Source organism: Frieseomelitta varia, unplaced genomic scaffold, assembly GCF_011392965.1.
Source record: "Frieseomelitta varia isolate USP_RPSP 00005682 unplaced genomic scaffold, Fvar_1.2 scaffold_464, whole genome shotgun sequence".
NCBI lineage: Eukaryota > Metazoa > Arthropoda > Insecta > Hymenoptera > Apidae > Frieseomelitta > Frieseomelitta varia.
This window is the reverse complement of record NW_025110217.1, coordinates 162,958-180,360: the sequence shown is the minus strand read 5'-3', so window position 1 is coordinate 180,360 and position 17,403 is coordinate 162,958. Positions and strand designations below refer to the sequence as shown.

The 17,403-nt window shown below is 33.7% G+C and overlaps 5 protein-coding genes across 11 annotated transcripts; 3 read left to right on the top strand and 2 right to left on the bottom strand.

The window, feature by feature from the left end:
• The first annotated feature begins 13 nt into the window (after positions 1-13).
• On the top strand, positions 14-2,507 carry LOC122532696. Its single transcript, XM_043661700.1, has 7 exons — positions 14-179; positions 347-578; positions 656-826; positions 906-1,320; positions 1,405-1,802; positions 1,884-2,273; positions 2,402-2,507. The coding sequence occupies exons 2-6, from the start codon at positions 351-353 to the stop codon at positions 2,076-2,078; spliced, it is 1,407 nt and encodes a 468-aa protein (XP_043517635.1). The 5' UTR covers positions 14-179; positions 347-350; the 3' UTR covers positions 2,079-2,273; positions 2,402-2,507.
• On the bottom strand, positions 2,237-4,119 carry LOC122532697 (RNA-binding protein 48). 4 transcript variants are annotated; one of them, XM_043661703.1, is made up of 6 exons: positions 3,889-4,118; positions 3,425-3,615; positions 3,148-3,336; positions 2,582-3,073; positions 2,409-2,507; positions 2,237-2,280 (listed from the first exon to the last, which is right to left on the bottom strand). In XM_043661703.1, exons 1-6 carry the CDS (start codon positions 3,991-3,993, stop codon positions 2,274-2,276), a joined length of 1,083 nt encoding a protein of 360 aa, XP_043517638.1. In that variant the 5' UTR covers positions 3,994-4,118; the 3' UTR covers positions 2,237-2,273. The 4 variants fall into 4 exon arrangements, with proteins under 4 accessions (XP_043517638.1, XP_043517639.1, XP_043517636.1 ...); XM_043661704.1 differs by having other exon boundaries at positions 2,237-2,507; positions 3,900-4,119; XM_043661701.1 differs by having other exon boundaries at positions 2,237-2,507; positions 3,889-4,117.
• Positions 4,120-4,511: 392 nt separating this feature from the next.
• LOC122532689 lies at positions 4,512-12,856 on the top strand. Of its 2 annotated transcripts, none has more exons than XM_043661684.1 (9): positions 4,512-5,014; positions 5,822-6,162; positions 6,238-6,507; positions 6,796-6,947; positions 9,149-9,246; positions 9,390-9,750; positions 9,835-10,046; positions 10,213-10,548; positions 10,638-12,856. In XM_043661684.1, the coding sequence occupies exons 2-9, from the start codon at positions 5,839-5,841 to the stop codon at positions 12,053-12,055; spliced, it is 3,171 nt and encodes a 1,056-aa protein (XP_043517619.1). In that variant the 5' UTR covers positions 4,512-5,014; positions 5,822-5,838; the 3' UTR covers positions 12,056-12,856. The 2 variants fall into 2 exon arrangements, with proteins under 2 accessions (XP_043517619.1, XP_043517618.1); XM_043661683.1 differs by having other exon boundaries at positions 4,513-5,273.
• Positions 12,857-13,005: 149 nt separating this feature from the next.
• On the top strand, positions 13,006-15,732 carry LOC122532691 (large subunit GTPase 1 homolog). The gene is made up of 4 exons (XM_043661685.1): positions 13,006-13,344; positions 13,437-14,811; positions 14,900-15,221; positions 15,367-15,732. Exons 1-4 carry the CDS (start codon positions 13,243-13,245, stop codon positions 15,500-15,502), a joined length of 1,935 nt encoding a protein of 644 aa, XP_043517620.1. The 5' UTR covers positions 13,006-13,242; the 3' UTR covers positions 15,503-15,732.
• Positions 15,502-17,330, bottom strand: LOC122532692 (RNA polymerase II subunit A C-terminal domain phosphatase SSU72). 3 transcript variants are annotated; one of them, XM_043661689.1, is made up of 5 exons: positions 17,218-17,330; positions 16,888-17,075; positions 16,664-16,807; positions 16,236-16,494; positions 15,502-16,157 (listed from the first exon to the last, which is right to left on the bottom strand). In XM_043661689.1, the coding sequence occupies exons 2-5, from the start codon at positions 16,968-16,970 to the stop codon at positions 16,056-16,058; spliced, it is 588 nt and encodes a 195-aa protein (XP_043517624.1). In that variant the 5' UTR covers positions 16,971-17,075; positions 17,218-17,330; the 3' UTR covers positions 15,502-16,055. The 3 variants fall into 3 exon arrangements, with proteins under 3 accessions (XP_043517624.1, XP_043517622.1, XP_043517621.1); XM_043661687.1 differs by having other exon boundaries at positions 16,888-17,078; positions 17,221-17,325; XM_043661686.1 differs by lacking the exon at positions 17,218-17,330 and having other exon boundaries at positions 16,888-17,199.
• Between the last annotated feature and the right edge of the window lie 73 nt (positions 17,331-17,403).

Genomic DNA, 17,403 nt, shown 5'->3' with positions numbered 1-17,403 from the left:
TCATTCGGTTAGTTGAATTTTCAAAGATGAATTACATACTACGTTTAAGTTTGAACTTATAACAGTTCCCGGAGTTTCACTGTGTTTTAAAGAAATTTGACTATAAGTGGTACAACTGTAATTGTAAATTTGATTACAAAGTAGAAATAGGAATCAGAAGTAATAAACTTGATTCTAAGGTAAACCCAAGTTTTAAATCAAGCACACATTAAATTCTTAATAAATAGTTTTTAAAATGTTGATTGACACATGCTAATGCCCCCATTGTATATCTAAACAGATGATTTGAATGTTTATTTAAATATAATTATATAACTGTATTCATAATTTATTCATAAAATTCTAGGTGTATGAAAAAAAAAATAGATACAATAATGGGAAATTATATTAACAAATTTTTTATTCACAATACTGAGATTTCTAACAATGAAGTGGAAAAAGAAGAAATAAAACATCCATCGCCTATTGATGAAGTAACTGTAGAAAAAGACATCATGCAAACTCCACCAATAATTCATAAAACATCAATTATTGATCCCAGATCAATAACAAGTGGAATAACTCGAACACCAATAGAGGTAATTTTAACATAGATTTCATGCAGATTTTTAGTTATATAATAGTAAATAATATGCAAAGTTTGTGATATCCATAGGTAAATAGTACACCAGTTAGAGTAAATAAAAGATTATCAGCAATCCCAAGACATTTACAAACTGCACAATATTTGGAAACAGACATGGATAAAATAATGCTTTGCTTAACTCCGAAGAAACCTTTCATGCCAAAAATAATGGACACTTCAAAAATACAACTGCCAAAAGTAGTAAATTATTTGTGCCACTACATAGTTTAGAAATTTCAATTTTTTAATGTAATTTGTAAAACTTACTTGACTATTTCAGGTTGAAGATGCAGATATCTTTTTAACACCGACAACTAATAATTTACATGATAAAAAGACAATTACAGATATAGAGGAGGAACGTTACAAAATCTTGGGACTTGATCCCAGATCCCCAGCAGCAGATTTCGACAGAACACCAATTTTATTGCCAAAATCTATAGAACGTTTAAGAGCAAGGTCTCAAAATTATTTGCATAGACATGGTAGTTATGATACAGATATGTTTTGTCAAAAATTTTCATACTGTGAATTGTCATCACGATTCGGTGTAACTGAAATACAAGCTCTGCCTGATTTGACTACATCAGCAACAGAGTCTTTAAACCTGGTTATTAAGAATGACGATGACAAATCCAGTGACTCTAAATCACGATGTTCTAGTTATTCATCTGAAACTGAGTGCATTTCAGCAGGTGAGAAATTACTGTTACTAATTCAAAGTTACTTTAGAATTGGAGATTTTTTTGTATCTAACAAAGAAATATTTATATTACTAGAGGAAAAATTGGAAGACCAGGATGAATTTCAAGAAATCTTGGAACAGGATAAGTGCAATGATGTGCATGTTAATGAAAGTATAGACCAAACAAAATGTATGTTAAGTGATACAATTAAAGTGTGGAAAGATCCATCAGTATTGGATCAACCTCAAAAATTAAAAACAAATGACTCGGACAATGCACAAATTATTGAGGAGAAGATACCGCAAGCACTTAAAGAAGAAGTAATTATAACATTTGATGATGATAGCATAATAGAATTAGCTAATTCAAAAAACGAAAATGCAAAAATCAATGCAGTAAGAAAAAAGAAGAAAAGCCGTAAATCAGACATCAAAATTACAACAGATGAAAACAAATTTTTTAATCTAAGTGATAAAAATAGAAGTGCAAAGGTATTTAATGAATTAACAATTATTCCTACAGAAATGAAAATCCTTATACTTTATTGCAAATTGTTTAAATTTTATTTTCAGGTTCGAACACCACTCGGAATTCGTTCAAATAATGAACAAGTGCAAACATTATTAACAAAGTCACCACAAGTATTTAAAAACAAAGGTACTGTCACAAAAGTATCGCAAGAAAATACCTCACCACACAAAAGATATATTACAAAGTCGAAATTAAATGATATGCAGTGGGATTCAGATTCTACAGTTATTATTTAGAATTATTTTTATAATATAAAAAATTTAGATATAGTTTGCATTTTTTACAAATATCTTTTTAAGAAACTCAAATAATTGTAAAAATGAATTATATACATAATTGTAAATCAATTGCAATAATATGTAGTTATTTAATATAGAACAAATAATCTTTCCAATAAAATTTTTCTTTTTATTATTTGTTTTCATACAAAGTTATGGGAAGAGATTCTTGACGAACTCTTGGTTTTGCCCTCTATCAGGAAGATTCTTCCTACTCTTCCCAGCGCTCAGTTATCCACTTCTTGGCTGTTTCCTGAGTAGCACCGGACCACTCATCAAAGTTATGGGTTTTCCTTATTATTCATTTGCATAGCTGCTCGTATTTGTAACTTGGCTTTATAAATTGACGATTGTAAGTTTTCACTTGGTTGTATCAACTGAGATACGCTAAAAATAATAATATAATAATTATAATTTATTATGAAAGTAATATTTAACATAAAATTAAATACGCACTGTACCTTGGATTTTTTATTACAATCCTTTTTTTCTCATTATCATTTCTTGGTATTAACTTAATAGTTATATTATTTTCTACCTTTTTTTGACTAGAAAATACATTCTTATTTGAGATATCTCGTTTCACTATAGTACTTGTATCAACAATTTGTGGCCTGACAATTCTAACTTTAACATTAGTATTGATAGACTGTCCTTTGTAATTTTTTCTTTTGTTTGCCGTAGAATCTGATTTCGATGTGGTTCTTTGAGAGTTGCTTGCATGAATATTAGCTCCAGTTAAATGACATGCAGTTTGTGATAAAATCGACCCAGCATTTTTTTCATATTCGGATGAGATTGATGATAAACTAGGTTCACATACTGTTCTTGGGTCTAAACTTTGTGGTATACCATCATAAATAGAAACTAATGTTTCTCCAGGATACTGTTGATGGAGTCGCTCCTCTGTCAATGGTAAAGCAGGGGTTCTTTTTCTTCTGTTATACTGTTCTCTGAAAATTGTTATTTAGTTGTAATGTAACAAGCCAAATCTTTTATATTACCAGGCACTAATTTGTTTACATACTTTGGAAGAAATTGATCAACATTGGGATTCAACATATCTTTCTGATTCTTCTTTATACGTATAGCTACTTCTTTTTGACGTTGTAGAAGCTTTTCTTTGGTGTCTGAGATACTTTCAAGTTCAGGTACATAAAAAACATGCAATGAACCACCATAAAAATTTTTACAATCAACGTACCGCTTTGCTATTCTATATGATGTACAACGTGAAACATTATCTTATTAGAAAAATTCAGTTGCATAAGATCACATTAATAAAATATAAAAGGATATAAAACCTTGCACTTTGTATATGAACATATAGCACGTAATACGTTTCTGTAAATTCTTCTGTAGGATAATCAGGTACTATGTATATGTTTTTAATAGTACCATAAGGTTCAACAAGTTTTCTCACTTCTTCACCTAATTGGAGTTTAGGCACTCCACATATCATCAAATGTTTCGATTCATCATTTATTGTATAAACCTGTTACATAGAGCTGGCGTGTCAAGGAAATATTGTAAAGAAAAAACAAAAATAAAGAAGACTACAAAATGAACTGTCTCAAATAAAATTATTTATAAATTTCAATTTACTGTAATTTAAAGGCATTCATTAAACGGTTTTTGAAAAAATACATTACACCATGTTGTGTGTAAAAATACATTGTCAATTTATATTACACCATGTTAAAGTAATATAAGAAAGTAATTTTAAATATCATTTTATTAACCATAATTTTTGTGTAGGATAGGATACAAATTTGCTACCTTTACAGACGTTAATTTTTTCCCTTGCCTGTATAATGGTCGTGTATAACACAGTTTTTGTTGTAGATGATGAGGAAGCTTGATTATGGCACATTTATCCATGATTTATACTTTCTTGTTATATCTTCTATTACAAATTTTACACAACTTGTGTTGTTTTGCTCGAATGTTCGTCGAAAATTTGTAATCATTGCTTCGTGCGACATCTATCAGCAAATTTTGAATTAATGACGAATTTATCTCGTGTTTTTGTAATTTTAGTTAAAATTCCCCAATAAATAATTTCGAATGTTTAGTGTATTATTAGTTATCGCGAAATATTTTTAATAAATAAATTAAAAATGCTAGATTCAGTAAAGCTCTTCCTCGAAAATAATACTAATTCTTACAGGATTAAATAAAATTAAATAAACGTTATTGTAAGAATTTTATTTTATTTATTTTATTGTAAGGATACAAAATAGAAAGAAATAGTAGATCCGGACGTAATATCAAGTATAATATTTCTTGTATATTAAATTCCTAGGATTTTTAAAGTTGAAAATTTTTAAATTCCCTATTAATTTTTGAAATTAAAAATTCGCATTCCGTTGTTAAAAAGAAAAAAAAGAAGAGGACGTTGACTTAATGCGCGTGTACTTCCATTTATTCCACGTGCAAGGTGCTGTCAGTATATGTTTATTGCCGCAATTTATTTACCGAAGCTACCGTCGGAAGTGGATGCGAAAGAAACGGATGTCATCGTCTGAAAGAGTAATGGCGTCCATAGGGGATACACAATTTTCATACTGTCTGCCCGTTGTGTTTCGATTCGCACAAAAGTAAAACGCGAAGTTTTTGCCAGTATTTCACCGACGTAATAACGCAAATAATACTTTCGTGTGCTTCATTTTATTACTTGGAAAATATTTTTTTCTTTTTACATGAATGGTGGAAACAAGTGACATCGTGTAAATATCGTAAATTCAAAGAAAAGAAAAGAGAAAAAAAAACGCGAGAAGAAACATTGAATCTTTCGTTTTTGGCTTGCTCCTTCATTTGCGCAGTTGTGCAAAGACGTGGGCACGTGGCGATAATTAGTGGAACAAAGAGGAAGAATGGAACGGAAAAGAAAGGCGTGTTTCATTACGGAACCACCCAGTCAGACTCATCAGTAGAACTTCTGCTGGCGACCACTGTTGGCTCTAGCTGCACGGGACGTTAGAGCGTATAGGAAGAGAAACTGGAGTGACTACTAGCGACATAGTTGTTAGACATCTGGCGGTGGCGGGCTGAACTGCCGCCACTCGCTCGGTCCACGCACGTTCGGGAGATGTGACAAGCGTTTCGCAGTGCAACATCATCGACGGATATTTGTTCACAATTAATGAGCAGGTTGTTTATCAATGTTTGTAAATAAGGCTTCGCTTCCCATTCGAAAAACCGAGGGTTTTCAGTAATTGTTGTTGAATTCATCGCACCCTCCCGGAACATAATTCGTATAACCTTTATTAACATTTCGTTGCTGATAGAAATAGGTTTTATACCTGTTTATCATATACTTAACTACCGTGCTATATCATTGAGAGGAATTTCGAACTTTTAACAGTAAAAGCAAAAGAATACCTTTGTTAGAAGAAATTCGAGCGACATTTTCACATATTGCGAAAAATTATTGTTGATTTATTGAAATTTACCCAGTCTTCTTCTCTTAACGCGATAAATTGTGCAAACAGTCAAGTCAGAATTCAATTGTTAGATAATCTAACAGGCTATGGCATGCCATATGTGAATTGAAGTTGTAACTTGGAAATCTGTCACATGTAACATTAACAAAGAATAAATATTGTCACAGCTATTTTGTATAAAGAATTTTGTAATAAGGAATGTATTTTTTATTTACAGAATCAATAACGAGGAATGTATTTTGTGTTTGTTTACAGAATTCACAACTGCTGTTATGTCTGCAAATACTCAATTTGCAAATCCCCCGCCGGCCATAAGTTTACCTAATATGTCTGTGCCACCTCCTACAACTCCAAATTTGTCAGCTCCACCACCTAATTTGACTACCATAAACACATCTGGAAGTTACCAACATCGATACACCAACCACAGAGATGGAGCAAGGGGTTTCTTTAAACCATTCAGACCTTATCATGCACCTAAAATTGTTGCGGCTGGTCAAGATACACTACAAGATGAATTTGATGGGAAAAGACTTAGAAAATCTGTTATGCGCAAAACTGTGGACTATAATTCTGCTATTATAAAGAGTTTGGAGGTAGGATCTTCAGGTTGATTTCTGGAATTTCGTAAGTCAAGCAATGAATAATAATATTGTCTATTTTGTATGTAGAATCGAGTATGGCAGAGAGATTATAGAGATAGACGTGCCCTTCAACCAGATGTGATGTATTATCCTGATCTACTTCCACCACCCAGTTATGTTGATAATCCAATAAATGCAGTTACTACAAGATTTGTAAAGACTGCAACAAATAAAATGCGTTGTCCTATATTTTGTATGGCTTGGACACCAGAGGGAAGGCGTCTTGTCACTGGTGCATCCAGTGGGGAATTCACCTTATGGAATGGTCTTACCTTTAATTTTGAAACTATTCTACAGGTATTTTTTACTTTTTATTGTATCTTTTCTTCTAGTAATTAAATCGAATGTTATTTAATATCGTTTCGCACCTATTATGACCTTGCAATATTGTTAAATGATCAATTAGTATTGTTTTATTATCAATTTATGATTTTGTGATTTCAATGAAAAATGATATGTATAAATAAGAAACTCTGAACCAAATTTCCAAAAATTAAAAATTAGATTTCCGTTGTGTCAATTTCTCTTTAGAATGTACGTAAATTTCAGATATATTAATCAAACATATGATTTTTGTCTGTTTAGGCACATGATAGTCCAGTGAGAACAATGGTGTGGTCACACAATGAGAGTTGGATGGTCACGGGAGATCATGCAGGCTATGTGAAGTATTGGCAGAGCAATATGAACAACGTCAAGATGTTTCAGGCGCACAAAGAAGCGATTAGAGGACTCAGGTATACCATCCACCACACTAGTCCTTACGTCTCTTGCGCCACTGTTATCGATGATCCGTCCATCCTTGCTGTAGTTAAGATATTGGACATGACTCTCATTCTCTTCCTTTTCTGGTTTTTCAACACTTTTGTTTTCAAAACATCACTTCTTGTATGGGTACACAGGTGATTTCTAGAATTTTTTATAAATTGTACTTGAAAGATTTACTGATATTTGATATCTTGTATAAGAGATATTTCATCTTTGATAAAAATACATTCCCTATGGCGATATTCACATTGCTATAAACTGATTTTTTTTTTTCTTATTAAAGTGTTCTTATTACATTTAATTTTGATATTTAATTGTCACATTTAACTAGGCTTTATATTAAAAAAGAAAAGATTTGATGTGCTTTAATACCATTATAAATACAATCACAAGTAGCTGCAGATGTTTTTGCTTGATTAAACTTTTTATTAAAGTTAAATAACCAATAGTTTCTCAAAACTGTGATAACTTTTTACATTTCCGTAAATCGTAATAATTCAAGGTTGATCAGCAAGGATAGTGTAAATTTCTCTGCTAAATATATTGTACGTGTATATTAACATGAAACTTGTTACCTGTATTCATAGAGTCTTAGGGACCTAAATGAATCTACACGGTCCACCAGATTACGATAGTATAAACTTATTATTTTTACGTAGTAAGGCTTGGAAAAAAAAAAAAATAAAACAAATTGTAGGAAAAAAGAAATTAGGTCCTTATGGCTCATAGTTTATGGAATTTATATGGTCAGATCATTGGGCAAGATGTGTATATTTAGAATGAAGAATAAACAAAGAAATATACAGCAATACCTAGTCGAGATTCCCATGGAATTATAATAAAAATAAATATCCTCTGTCCTTCTTTACATCATCCAAGTTTTCAATAAAGTTAAATAAAGACAGTTACAGTACCATATGTCTCTGAAAATAAAAATAAAGTATTTTCTTTTGGTCTGTATCACTTGTGCCCTTTTGCAGATGAGAGAGAGAGAGAGAGTAACAGAGAGATATAACGAATTTCATGTACACTTCGGACATTTTTTTTGTGCAATAAATGTTGAACTTTTGAAAAAATATTACTCTTGGTATATCACTCGGTAGTCATGTGGCATCAAAAAGAGATTCTACTTTCATGACAATGGAAAAGTTTGTTGCTTGATCAGCAATGAATTTTGTTTGAGTGCCAGATATGACTGTCGAAGATGGTTTTTTGTTTATTTACAATATTTACACATAGTTCTTCCTTTTATTACTGATGTCTGTCTATTCCTTGAGACGAATTCAAAGTAACAGTCCGCTACGCGTGTTCTTAGACTACATTATTGATATGTGAATAATTTTTGAAGCTGACCCAATTTATTCATGTATTTTTACGCGTTGTCATACATATTTTCACACATATATAATGTATATTTAACTTAGAAAATTTCATACATGAAGAGGATATTAGCAATCATATAATAGATAGTAGCTTGTTATGCATTTCATTTAAGTAATTTTTTTTTGAAAATTATTCTTTACAGGCTCGTTAGTTAATTTCAATTTCTACATAATATATTTAGGACTCATTAAGGATGCATGTGTAGATATACAAATACATAATTTATTTAGCAGATGGTACTATAAAAAGAAGAGAAATATTTATAATATTCTTTGCTTGGTCATACATTTGTGTATATATTTAAACATGTATTGCATGTGTAGTATTTATTTAATAAACAAAATGACAAATCAGTAATAAATGTAAGCTATTATATGCTCTAACTTCAATTTCTAACGATCATATTTTGATGTCATATCATAATAATGTCCGTAAGGTGTACCATATGTTTGAGGTGTTCTATTGAATAATAATAAACTTTTCATATTCTATCTCCTTCCACTTTGAATATATTGCATTTGTACAAAGATAGAACTTCAATAAAGTTAATAAAGCTTAATGTGTAATCAATCTTTCATCATACTATATTACTATTTTATTATCTATTATTTTATACATGTGCCTACATGAAATAATAAATGCAAAATGTGTATTATACGTCTTATGATGTTGTGGTACTTGTTTCATTCAAAAAATTCTCATTGTGAGCATTTGCAAATAAAGAATCACTCTATAAATATATAACAGCGTATTGTTTGAATATAACACTTGTTTTTTGGGTGGGTAGTTTCAGTCCAACGGATCACAAATTGGCAACATGCAGTGATGATGGAACAGTCAGAATTTGGGACTTTCTTCGATGTCATGAAGAACGAATTCTCAGGGGTACATTATTTATTATATAACATTGGAATAAAAGTATTTTTATTTATTTTTTTATTTATTACTCATAGCTTCAACAAGTAACTAATGTATCACTATTGGTACCAAACTGTAATAAATTTGAAATTCATCTAATTATTGTTTAGGTCATGGAGCTGATGTGAAGTGTGTACACTGGCATCCACAAAAAAGTCTAGTCATCTCTGGAAGCAAAGACAATCAGCAACCAGTGAAATTATGGGATCCAAAAACTGGTCAGTCTCTTGCAACGTTACATGCACATAAGTCAACAGTTATGGATGTTAAATGGAATGAAAATGGAAATTGGCTAGTAACCGCATCACGGGACCATTTGCTCAAGTTGTTTGATCTTCGAAATTTAAGTCAAGAAGTTCAAACATTTCGTGGTCACAAAAAAGAAGCTTCTAGCGTCGCATGGCATCCAAGTCACGAGGGTCTATTTTGTAGCGGTGGTAGCGACGGAGCTATTTTATTTTGGCACGTTGGGTATGCTTCACCAACTTTCCTTTTCCTTTTGTAATATTATTTTTTATTTATAATTACGTTGTTCATATTATAATTAATTTTTAGAGCTGACAAGGAAGTGGGCGCGATTGAACAAGCTCATGACAGCATAGTCTGGACATTAGCTTGGCATCCGTTGGGACATATTTTGTGTTCCGGTAGCAACGATCACACTTCAAAGTTTTGGACGCGGAACAGACCTGGTGATTTAATGAGGGACAAGTATAATCTCAATACCTTGCCAGCAGGATCGGCTGGTGTTGATGATCATGAAATTGGTACACAACAATAAGAATATTGTTATTAGTATTAAGTTGCTTCATAAATTGTATTTCCAATAGAGTAAATTTTTTACTTATACGAATGAAACGGCGGGTCGAATTTATATAATAATTTAATGTTCAGGAAATTGGATCTTGTACTATTGTTTTGACTATTTTATAGCTGATGAAGCAGCTGTAATACCTGGTATGGGACCAGAAGACAGAATCAATGCCGATGGCGAGCCAGAAGATAAAAGTGGAGGTATTCCTGGTTTGGACTTGGATCATGCAGTCGATGAAGGAAAGAAATTTGCTAATAAAAAAGTCCCATATAGCAAACCGATTCCAAGGAATTTTCAAGCTCAATGGAACGAGATGGAGGCTGAAGATATGGAGCAGGTAGAAGCATTAAATGCATTTGTGAATCAATTGATTGAAACTACGCCAGGAGCAGTGCCGTTGAATGAAGTGACGCCTAATGGTATTATACTATACGGAAAAATGATTCCTGTCGAACGTAAGTATTTCTTAGTGTTAACAGAAATATTCGGTATCGTAATTTCAAATAAAATTGCAAAACTATTGAAATCGTTGCTAATGTTGCAGCTGGCTCGAAGTTAGCAGAAGCAATCAGCAAAGGGAACGATGCCATAAATAAACTAGTATTCTCTGGAGAAATAGAGGAGTTACGCGACGTTGTGGGTCCACCGGATAACATGGACGATTCTGAAGAATATTTGCAAGACGACGGCGAAATCGATTATTCCAAAGTCCCCGACATCGAACTTCCTCCGCCTTTGCCCAGTTCCAAGTTTGCACAGAATCCTGAACTGCTGAAAGCGTTGAACCGCGGTGGAAAACGGAAATTTGATCAACTGATCGGTTGGAGCGACGGTGGAGCCAGTGATAGAACGTCGAAGATTCACCAACCGGTCTTTGGTGGAGTGATGACGGAGGACTCGCAATCGAGCGATACCGACTTGAGGTATACCGGAACAAAATCGAACCAAAACTCCAACGAGAGCAACTCTTTCCATAGTGGACACGACGAAGATCTCAGGAAGCTTCCTCACGGTGAAAACACCCGAAATGCGAATCGCGATGAGGACTTACGGTTTAACATATCCAGCGGACCGGGAAGGCCTAGTTCTCGTTCCGATTACGACGTAAGAAGTAATTACGCGGATAAGGATTTCAGAGGTCCACACGGATTTTCTTTGAAGAAACCTTTGGACAACGATATTTACGAGGACAGGGACCGGGATGGTAATTCGCGGTGGGACGACGAGAAGTCGATGAACGATGGCTCCAGAAAAGGAGACAGTGGTTTTTCAGGGAACTTTGACAAACGCGACAACATGCCGTTGGGCATAGTCTCTGGCATAAGTAACAGCATACCTCATTTAGGCAACAGCATATCTCACATGTCGAGCCACCACAATATGCAGAATATTAATCCCAACATGACCCCCCCGATTCCAAGTTTAGTGCCACATCCGAACATGTCTCAGCATCCTATGCAGAATAAACCGTTGCACCCTGGTATGCAAGGAATTGACACTCCCATGCATATGATGCACCATCCTAACATGCATCCCGGCTTTGGCCCTAATGGGCCGCCACCCGGCAACTTCGGCCCTAACTTTAGACCGCCGAATGGCAACTTCGGACCAAATCAACATTTTAGACCGAGCCCGTTGCCTCCGTTCGGACCAAACCAAGGACCATTCGGTAACAACTTTCAAGGTCTGCCGAATTTTCGCGGGCCAAACTCTGGCCCGCCAAATTTCGACCGACCGGGTTTCGGCCCCGGTTTCCGTGGTCAAAACCCCGGCCAGAATCCGCCGAATAATTTCAACTCGAACTTTGGTAATTTCGGAAATAAACTTGGTCCTAATCGCGGTATGAACCGAGGTCCCAACGACAATAACATGGGAAGAATGGGAAGAAGCGGGTACAACAACCGCGGCAGGGGACGCGACGGCGATCAACCACGAGGAATTCGAGGAAGAGATAATTATTAAGAAGTGATTATTAACGGAACGGAAGTGTTTGTATGTTATGTGTACGTTAACATACTGCCGTTCGTCCATGCCAGTTCTACTCGTGCTGGATTGTACAGTTGATCGATAACAAATTCTACATAGGATGGTGGTAACCTGTGAAAGCATTGCGAGTGTAAAATCGACGATCCATGTCGGAAACGTTGCGAGCCATTTTATACTCAGCGTTAGAAGGAAAAATTCGGAAACGAGCGTTCGAAAATCTAGCGTGCTTGAATGAAAGTATATATTTTCTTTTCTCCGATGGGACTTTATTTGGTGAGAGAACAACGTCCGTTCCCCTCTCCCCTTTCCTCCCCCCTCCCCCAGAAAAAGCGACTGATTATCAATACTACAGATGGCTAGATTTCTAAATATTGCGAATGAATTCGTGTCGAATGCAACTACAACCTCTTTTATCCCCGGCTCGTGATACGCGTATAGTATCCAAGCGTGGCGAATCTATGTCGCGGATATTGTAATATATAAAGTATAATCAATAATACACCGATGTAATTTCGATTTGAAAAGGAAAAAAAAAAAAAGAAAAAAAAGGAAAATGGACTTAAAAAAAAAAAAAAGGAAAAAACAACTGTTCACAAGCTGCCTTGCGAAAGAATTTTTCTTGTTCCGAAAGATTTCGAGAATTGAGCGCGCTGGAGTAGAATAGAGAAGCATGTGAAGCATGTTGAACGTTTCATAATTGTTGCTGGTCGTCGAGAGAACTGTGAACCAGAACAGTTTACCTATCAATTATTAATAAAAATGAATTAAGATGCAAAAGTTCGATTTGGTCAAAATTTTGTCCCAGATTTGATTTATAGATACACATTAGGCATAGGTTTAATTTAAATATATATACACACATCGACACACATACAAATATAGTTTAAATGTATGATGCATAAATATATATTCTAATTCTATCGTGCATCGAGTTGCATTTGAAAGATTTTTTGTTTCTTTGAATACATAATTCTTATGATGTTAATCCCATTAACATACATATATTCTTGATGTTTCGTTCATGCCATTCTATACATGCCAATCTATACATATATTCTTGATGTTTCGTTCATGCCATTGCTTTACTTTCGACGTTTGACAACTCTATGTTGAGCAACGACTAACCTCGTGTTATGATTCCTTAAAGTTGCATAAAACTGACAATGGGTAAAAAAGGGAAAATAGGAGGCAGTAATTTAGGAAAAACCTTGATCAAGGATCGTTTCAACTCGTCAAGAAATAAGAGAAATGTTAATTCGTCCATGGTAAAGTAGTTTCGTTCGTAGTTCATAACCTATTCGCTTCGTCGTATACGAGAAAGAATAATCTTCAACAATGTATTTTTTTTTTTTATTAGCTTCATACTGCCGAGTTAAACGATGGTTACGACTGGGGACGTCTTAATCTTCAATCTGTTACGGAAGAAAGTTCCTTTCAAGAATTCCTCTCCACTGCGGAGTTAGCAGGGACCGAGTTTCATGCAGAGAAATTAAACATCCAGTTCGTTAATCCAAAGAGCGGCATCGGGTTACTCTCGAAGGACGAGAAAGCAAAAGTATTGGAGTCGCAGCGGAAGAACAAAGCTCTCCTGAAAATACCAAGGAGACCAAAATGGGACAATTCGACTACAGCCCACGAATTGCAAAACAAAGAGAGAGAAGAATTCTTAGAGTGGAGACGTTCTCTTGCTACGTTGCAAGAGGTAGAAGGATTGATGTTGACACCTTATGAAAAGAATTTAGAATTTTGGAGGCAGTTATGGAGAGTAGTAGAACGCAGTGACGTTATTGTACAGATAGTTGATGCGAGAAATCCGTTGCTCTTTTACTGTGAGGATTTGGAGGTGTATGTTAAAGAAGTAGATCCCAGAAAGATGAATGTCATACTGATAAATAAAGCAGACTTTTTAACGGAGGAACAACGACAAGCATGGACAAAATATTTTACAGACATCAATTTGACGGTTGCATTCTTCTCTGCAACATTGGCAGCTGAGAATGAAAAGATGAAAGATATAATAGAGGAAGAAGATTCTGAAGACAAACAGGATAGTGAAATAGAGGATGATAGTGATGTATCTTCATACACTTCAGATTTTGCTTCAGAAAGTGAATATGAAAGTGCAGATGATGGTAGTAATAATATAATTGAAAATGTAGGGGAAATAAGCTCTAAGAGATCTAGTGAATATAATTTCAATGAATTAGAAAATTCAGTAGAGAAATTAGATGAGAAAAGTACAGAAAACAATAATAAGATAAGGAATTCATCAAAATTGTTAAGCAGAGATGAGTTAGTATCATTTTTTAAAACAATTTACAAGAGTGAAACGTATGTGAAAGGAATCACAACAATTGGTTTAGTAGGCTATCCAAATGTAGGTAAAAGTTCCACAATAAATGCCTTATTGTTGGATAAAAAAGTATCGGTGTCTGCTACACCAGGTAAAACAAAACATTTTCAAACACTGTTCTTGGGGAAGGATTTACTTCTGTGTGATTGCCCTGGATTAGTAATGCCTAGTTTCGTTTGTACAAAATCAGAAATGATATTAAATGGTGTACTGCCAATTGACCAAATGAGGGATCATGTACCTCCAATCACATTATTAGGTACTTTAATACCAAGACATGTTATAGAAGATCTTTATGGAATCATGATACCTCCACCGCTAGAAGGAGAAGATTCTAATCGTCCACCAACGGCAGAGGAAATTTTAAATGCCTATGGATGTATGTACTCGTGTATTCCTGTATATAAGAGTACATGATAGTTTGTATAAGTGATTTATTATCTATTTTTTTCTTTTTTTTCTTATAGATAACAGAGGTTTCATGACACAAAATGGACAACCAGACAATCCACGCTCAGCGCGATATCTTTTAAAAGATTTTGTAAATGGTAGATTGTTGTACTGTGTTGCACCACCAACAATAGAACAGGAAAATTTTCATACGTTCCCTCCGCGAAGAAGAATAATTTCTGTGAATAAGCATTTGCCGCCTAGAACAGTGCGTGTGAATAAGGGAAATAAAATTACATCTGAAGATTTAGATAAAGTATTTTTTCAAAATAATACTTCAAATATACATGTAAAAGGAGTAATTGGAAAAATGCATGGCTCGTACCGAGCTGATTCAAAGTACGTAACATTATTGTATATTTATTATTTGATAAAGTCATCCTTGTATAATTTTTGACAATAATTGTTCGTATATAATAATAAGAGCGTGTATACGAATTTTGTTTCTAAAATATTTTGATAATTATCGTAATAATTTTTTCAGCAATATTGAATCAGTAACTGGTACCACACAAAATTTGTTGCTTGAAGAAAAACCGTGGAAAAAGATCAATAAACATTCAAATAAAAAGAAACGTGAAAAAACGAGAAGATTGTACGCCCATCTTGATCAACATTGATTTTACGAATATTTATTAATGTATTATGAGAATTGAAGGCCTTTTCGCTATATAACAGCGAATCGTAATATTTCGTAATATACAAGCCTCTGAATTTATAAACGCATCAGAGACTCATATAAATTCTATGTACCACAAATATTCTAACAATGAAATACATACGCATATAAGAATAGTTTGCTGTTGTACTTATATGTGTATATATTATAAAATTAAAATATTTCATAATTTGTATTCTTTATTTTTCAATCTTTTTTAATCCCTCTAATACTAGTGTTTCGAAAATCGGAACGACTCCAGTAATTTTATTTCTGTATATCTTGCCATGAATTACAGATATAGTATGGCAGGTCTCTAAAACGATCTCCGTGGAAAGCAGTATTTCGTTAAATAGGAAGCGCGGATCAAATTTTTACTTGTTGCGAAAAAGTGGAATTCGCTTCACATGATCTGAGTCAGAGAATGTGGTGGTACATTTATAACGTATAATTTAGTTTGCTTTTATAACTAAAGTCGTTGATGAACACCAAGTTCTTGGTATGCAGCATGTTATTTAATAAAACAGTACCGTATGCAAGATTGTTCTTGCAAATTTGGACTCAAATTCGTGAAGTAGTTCGTCTATATCGTTATCCAAGTCCTCACTGTTTGCTAGCTGAAAAAAAAATATATTTCTTGATTAAAAATAATTACAAAGTAATATAACAATGACTTCAATGAAATCTGAAATTACCACAGTGACTAATTCACAAATGAGAAATGATCCAACTGTAGCTTCTTCGTGATTATCCTGGATGTCAATGTTAATCAAATGTACTGGTTGACTATCCTCCTGAGTTCTAGATTCCATGCATTCAATTACTTGATCATAAACGCGCTCTTCACAAGTGATTAAAATGTCGAATTTGTCCTTGGATAACTGAAATCGTTCTGGTTTGGGCTTTATTCTACGGTTTCTATCCAGCATGTGTAATAAACCGTTTTGCGTATAACTAATGTCGTGGTTAAGGAATTTTAGTTTTAATTATTTCATGAGCTTTATTATACTTATCAAAGAGATAATAACGTGAAAGAATAAAAATGTAAAAAAATAATTATTTCCCAAATTCTCGCAAATGTTCTAAAAAAAGAGGAGACTCATTTATTTAATACAAAGGATACTATTGCTTGTCTTTTGATAAAAGATCATTATATATTTCATCATATGAAGTTCCAAAGTCATATATGTTTGGACGATCAGGTGCATTTCCAGGAAGCTTAACTTTATCACCTGTTCCAAAAGATTTTACGTTGAATCCCTTTTTACTGAAACAGAAGAAACAGGAATATCCATTTGTTCAATATCTTATGTACTTAACAATTTGGTTACTATTAGGATTGATTACCTCAAGAAGGCATGAGCTTCCATGCTTCTATTCATATTGCTAGAACATATTACGGCTACGCTTATGGAATTTGGTGTTGGCATCGTTCCAAAATTGTTTACCGATTTAAAAAAAAAACAATCAAATATATTAAAAAGCGTAATGTCACTTAACCTTAAGGGTTATTACGCTGCCTGTCACATCCGGTGCATCTGTTAACGTTACATAAAAATTAATATAAAATTTGTTCGTCGTTCCTTACAACGTTAGGGTTAGAAAAAGGATTCGAGATCGACAATCGCGTATAAGCTTTGGAAAATTATATGATTAAAATGATTACCAAGCGTCACTTACTTGTCGCCTTCCCATAGTAAAATTCGTAATGAGAGTTTTATATACACTATCTCGTGTTTAATAGTTGAACAGTGACATCTGCGTTCACACGACAAGCTTGATCGACACGACATCTTACGGAACTTTGCATCACGCGTTCTGAAATACCGACTTTGTAAAAAATCATTGAAATGCAAAGTCTAT

Bases quoted from the DNA above. Each gene is read 5' to 3' on its own strand.
- LOC122532696 (XM_043661700.1), top strand. From the start codon at position 351: ATGAAAAAAAAAATAGATACAATAATGGGAAATTATATTAACAAATTT. The intron at 827-905 runs GTAAATTATTTG...TGACTATTTCAG, and splicing joins AAATACAACTGCCAAAAGTA to GTTGAAGATGCAGATATCTT. The intron at 1,803-1,883 runs GTATTTAATGAA...TTTTATTTTCAG, and splicing joins ATAAAAATAGAAGTGCAAAG to GTTCGAACACCACTCGGAAT.
- LOC122532697 (XM_043661703.1), bottom strand. From the start codon at position 3,993: ATGTGCCATAATCAAGCTTCCTCATCATCTACAACAAAAACTGTGTTA. The intron at 3,616-3,888 runs GTATCCTATCCT...TCTATGTAACAG, and splicing joins TCTGTAAAGGTAGCAAATTT to GTTTATACAATAAATGATGA. The intron at 3,337-3,424 runs GTTTTATATCCT...TACATCATATAG, and splicing joins GTTCATATACAAAGTGCAAG to AATAGCAAAGCGGTACGTTG.
- LOC122532689 (XM_043661684.1), top strand. From the start codon at position 5,839: ATGTCTGCAAATACTCAATTTGCAAATCCCCCGCCGGCCATAAGTTTA. The intron at 10,047-10,212 runs GTACACAACAAT...ACTATTTTATAG, and splicing joins TGTTGATGATCATGAAATTG to CTGATGAAGCAGCTGTAATA. The intron at 10,549-10,637 runs GTAAGTATTTCT...CTAATGTTGCAG, and splicing joins AAAAATGATTCCTGTCGAAC to CTGGCTCGAAGTTAGCAGAA.
- LOC122532691 (XM_043661685.1), top strand. From the start codon at position 13,243: ATGGGTAAAAAAGGGAAAATAGGAGGCAGTAATTTAGGAAAAACCTTG. The intron at 14,812-14,899 runs GTATGTACTCGT...TTTTTCTTATAG, and splicing joins AATTTTAAATGCCTATGGAT to ATAACAGAGGTTTCATGACA. The intron at 15,222-15,366 runs GTACGTAACATT...TAATTTTTTCAG, and splicing joins TCGTACCGAGCTGATTCAAA to CAATATTGAATCAGTAACTG.
- LOC122532692 (XM_043661689.1), bottom strand. From the start codon at position 16,970: ATGCCAACACCAAATTCCATAAGCGTAGCCGTAATATGTTCTAGCAAT. The intron at 16,495-16,663 runs GTATCCTTTGTA...CCACGACATTAG, and splicing joins TTATCAAAAGACAAGCAATA to TTATACGCAAAACGGTTTAT. The intron at 16,158-16,235 runs GTAATTTCAGAT...TTTTTTTTTCAG, and splicing joins TTTGTGAATTAGTCACTGTG to CTAGCAAACAGTGAGGACTT.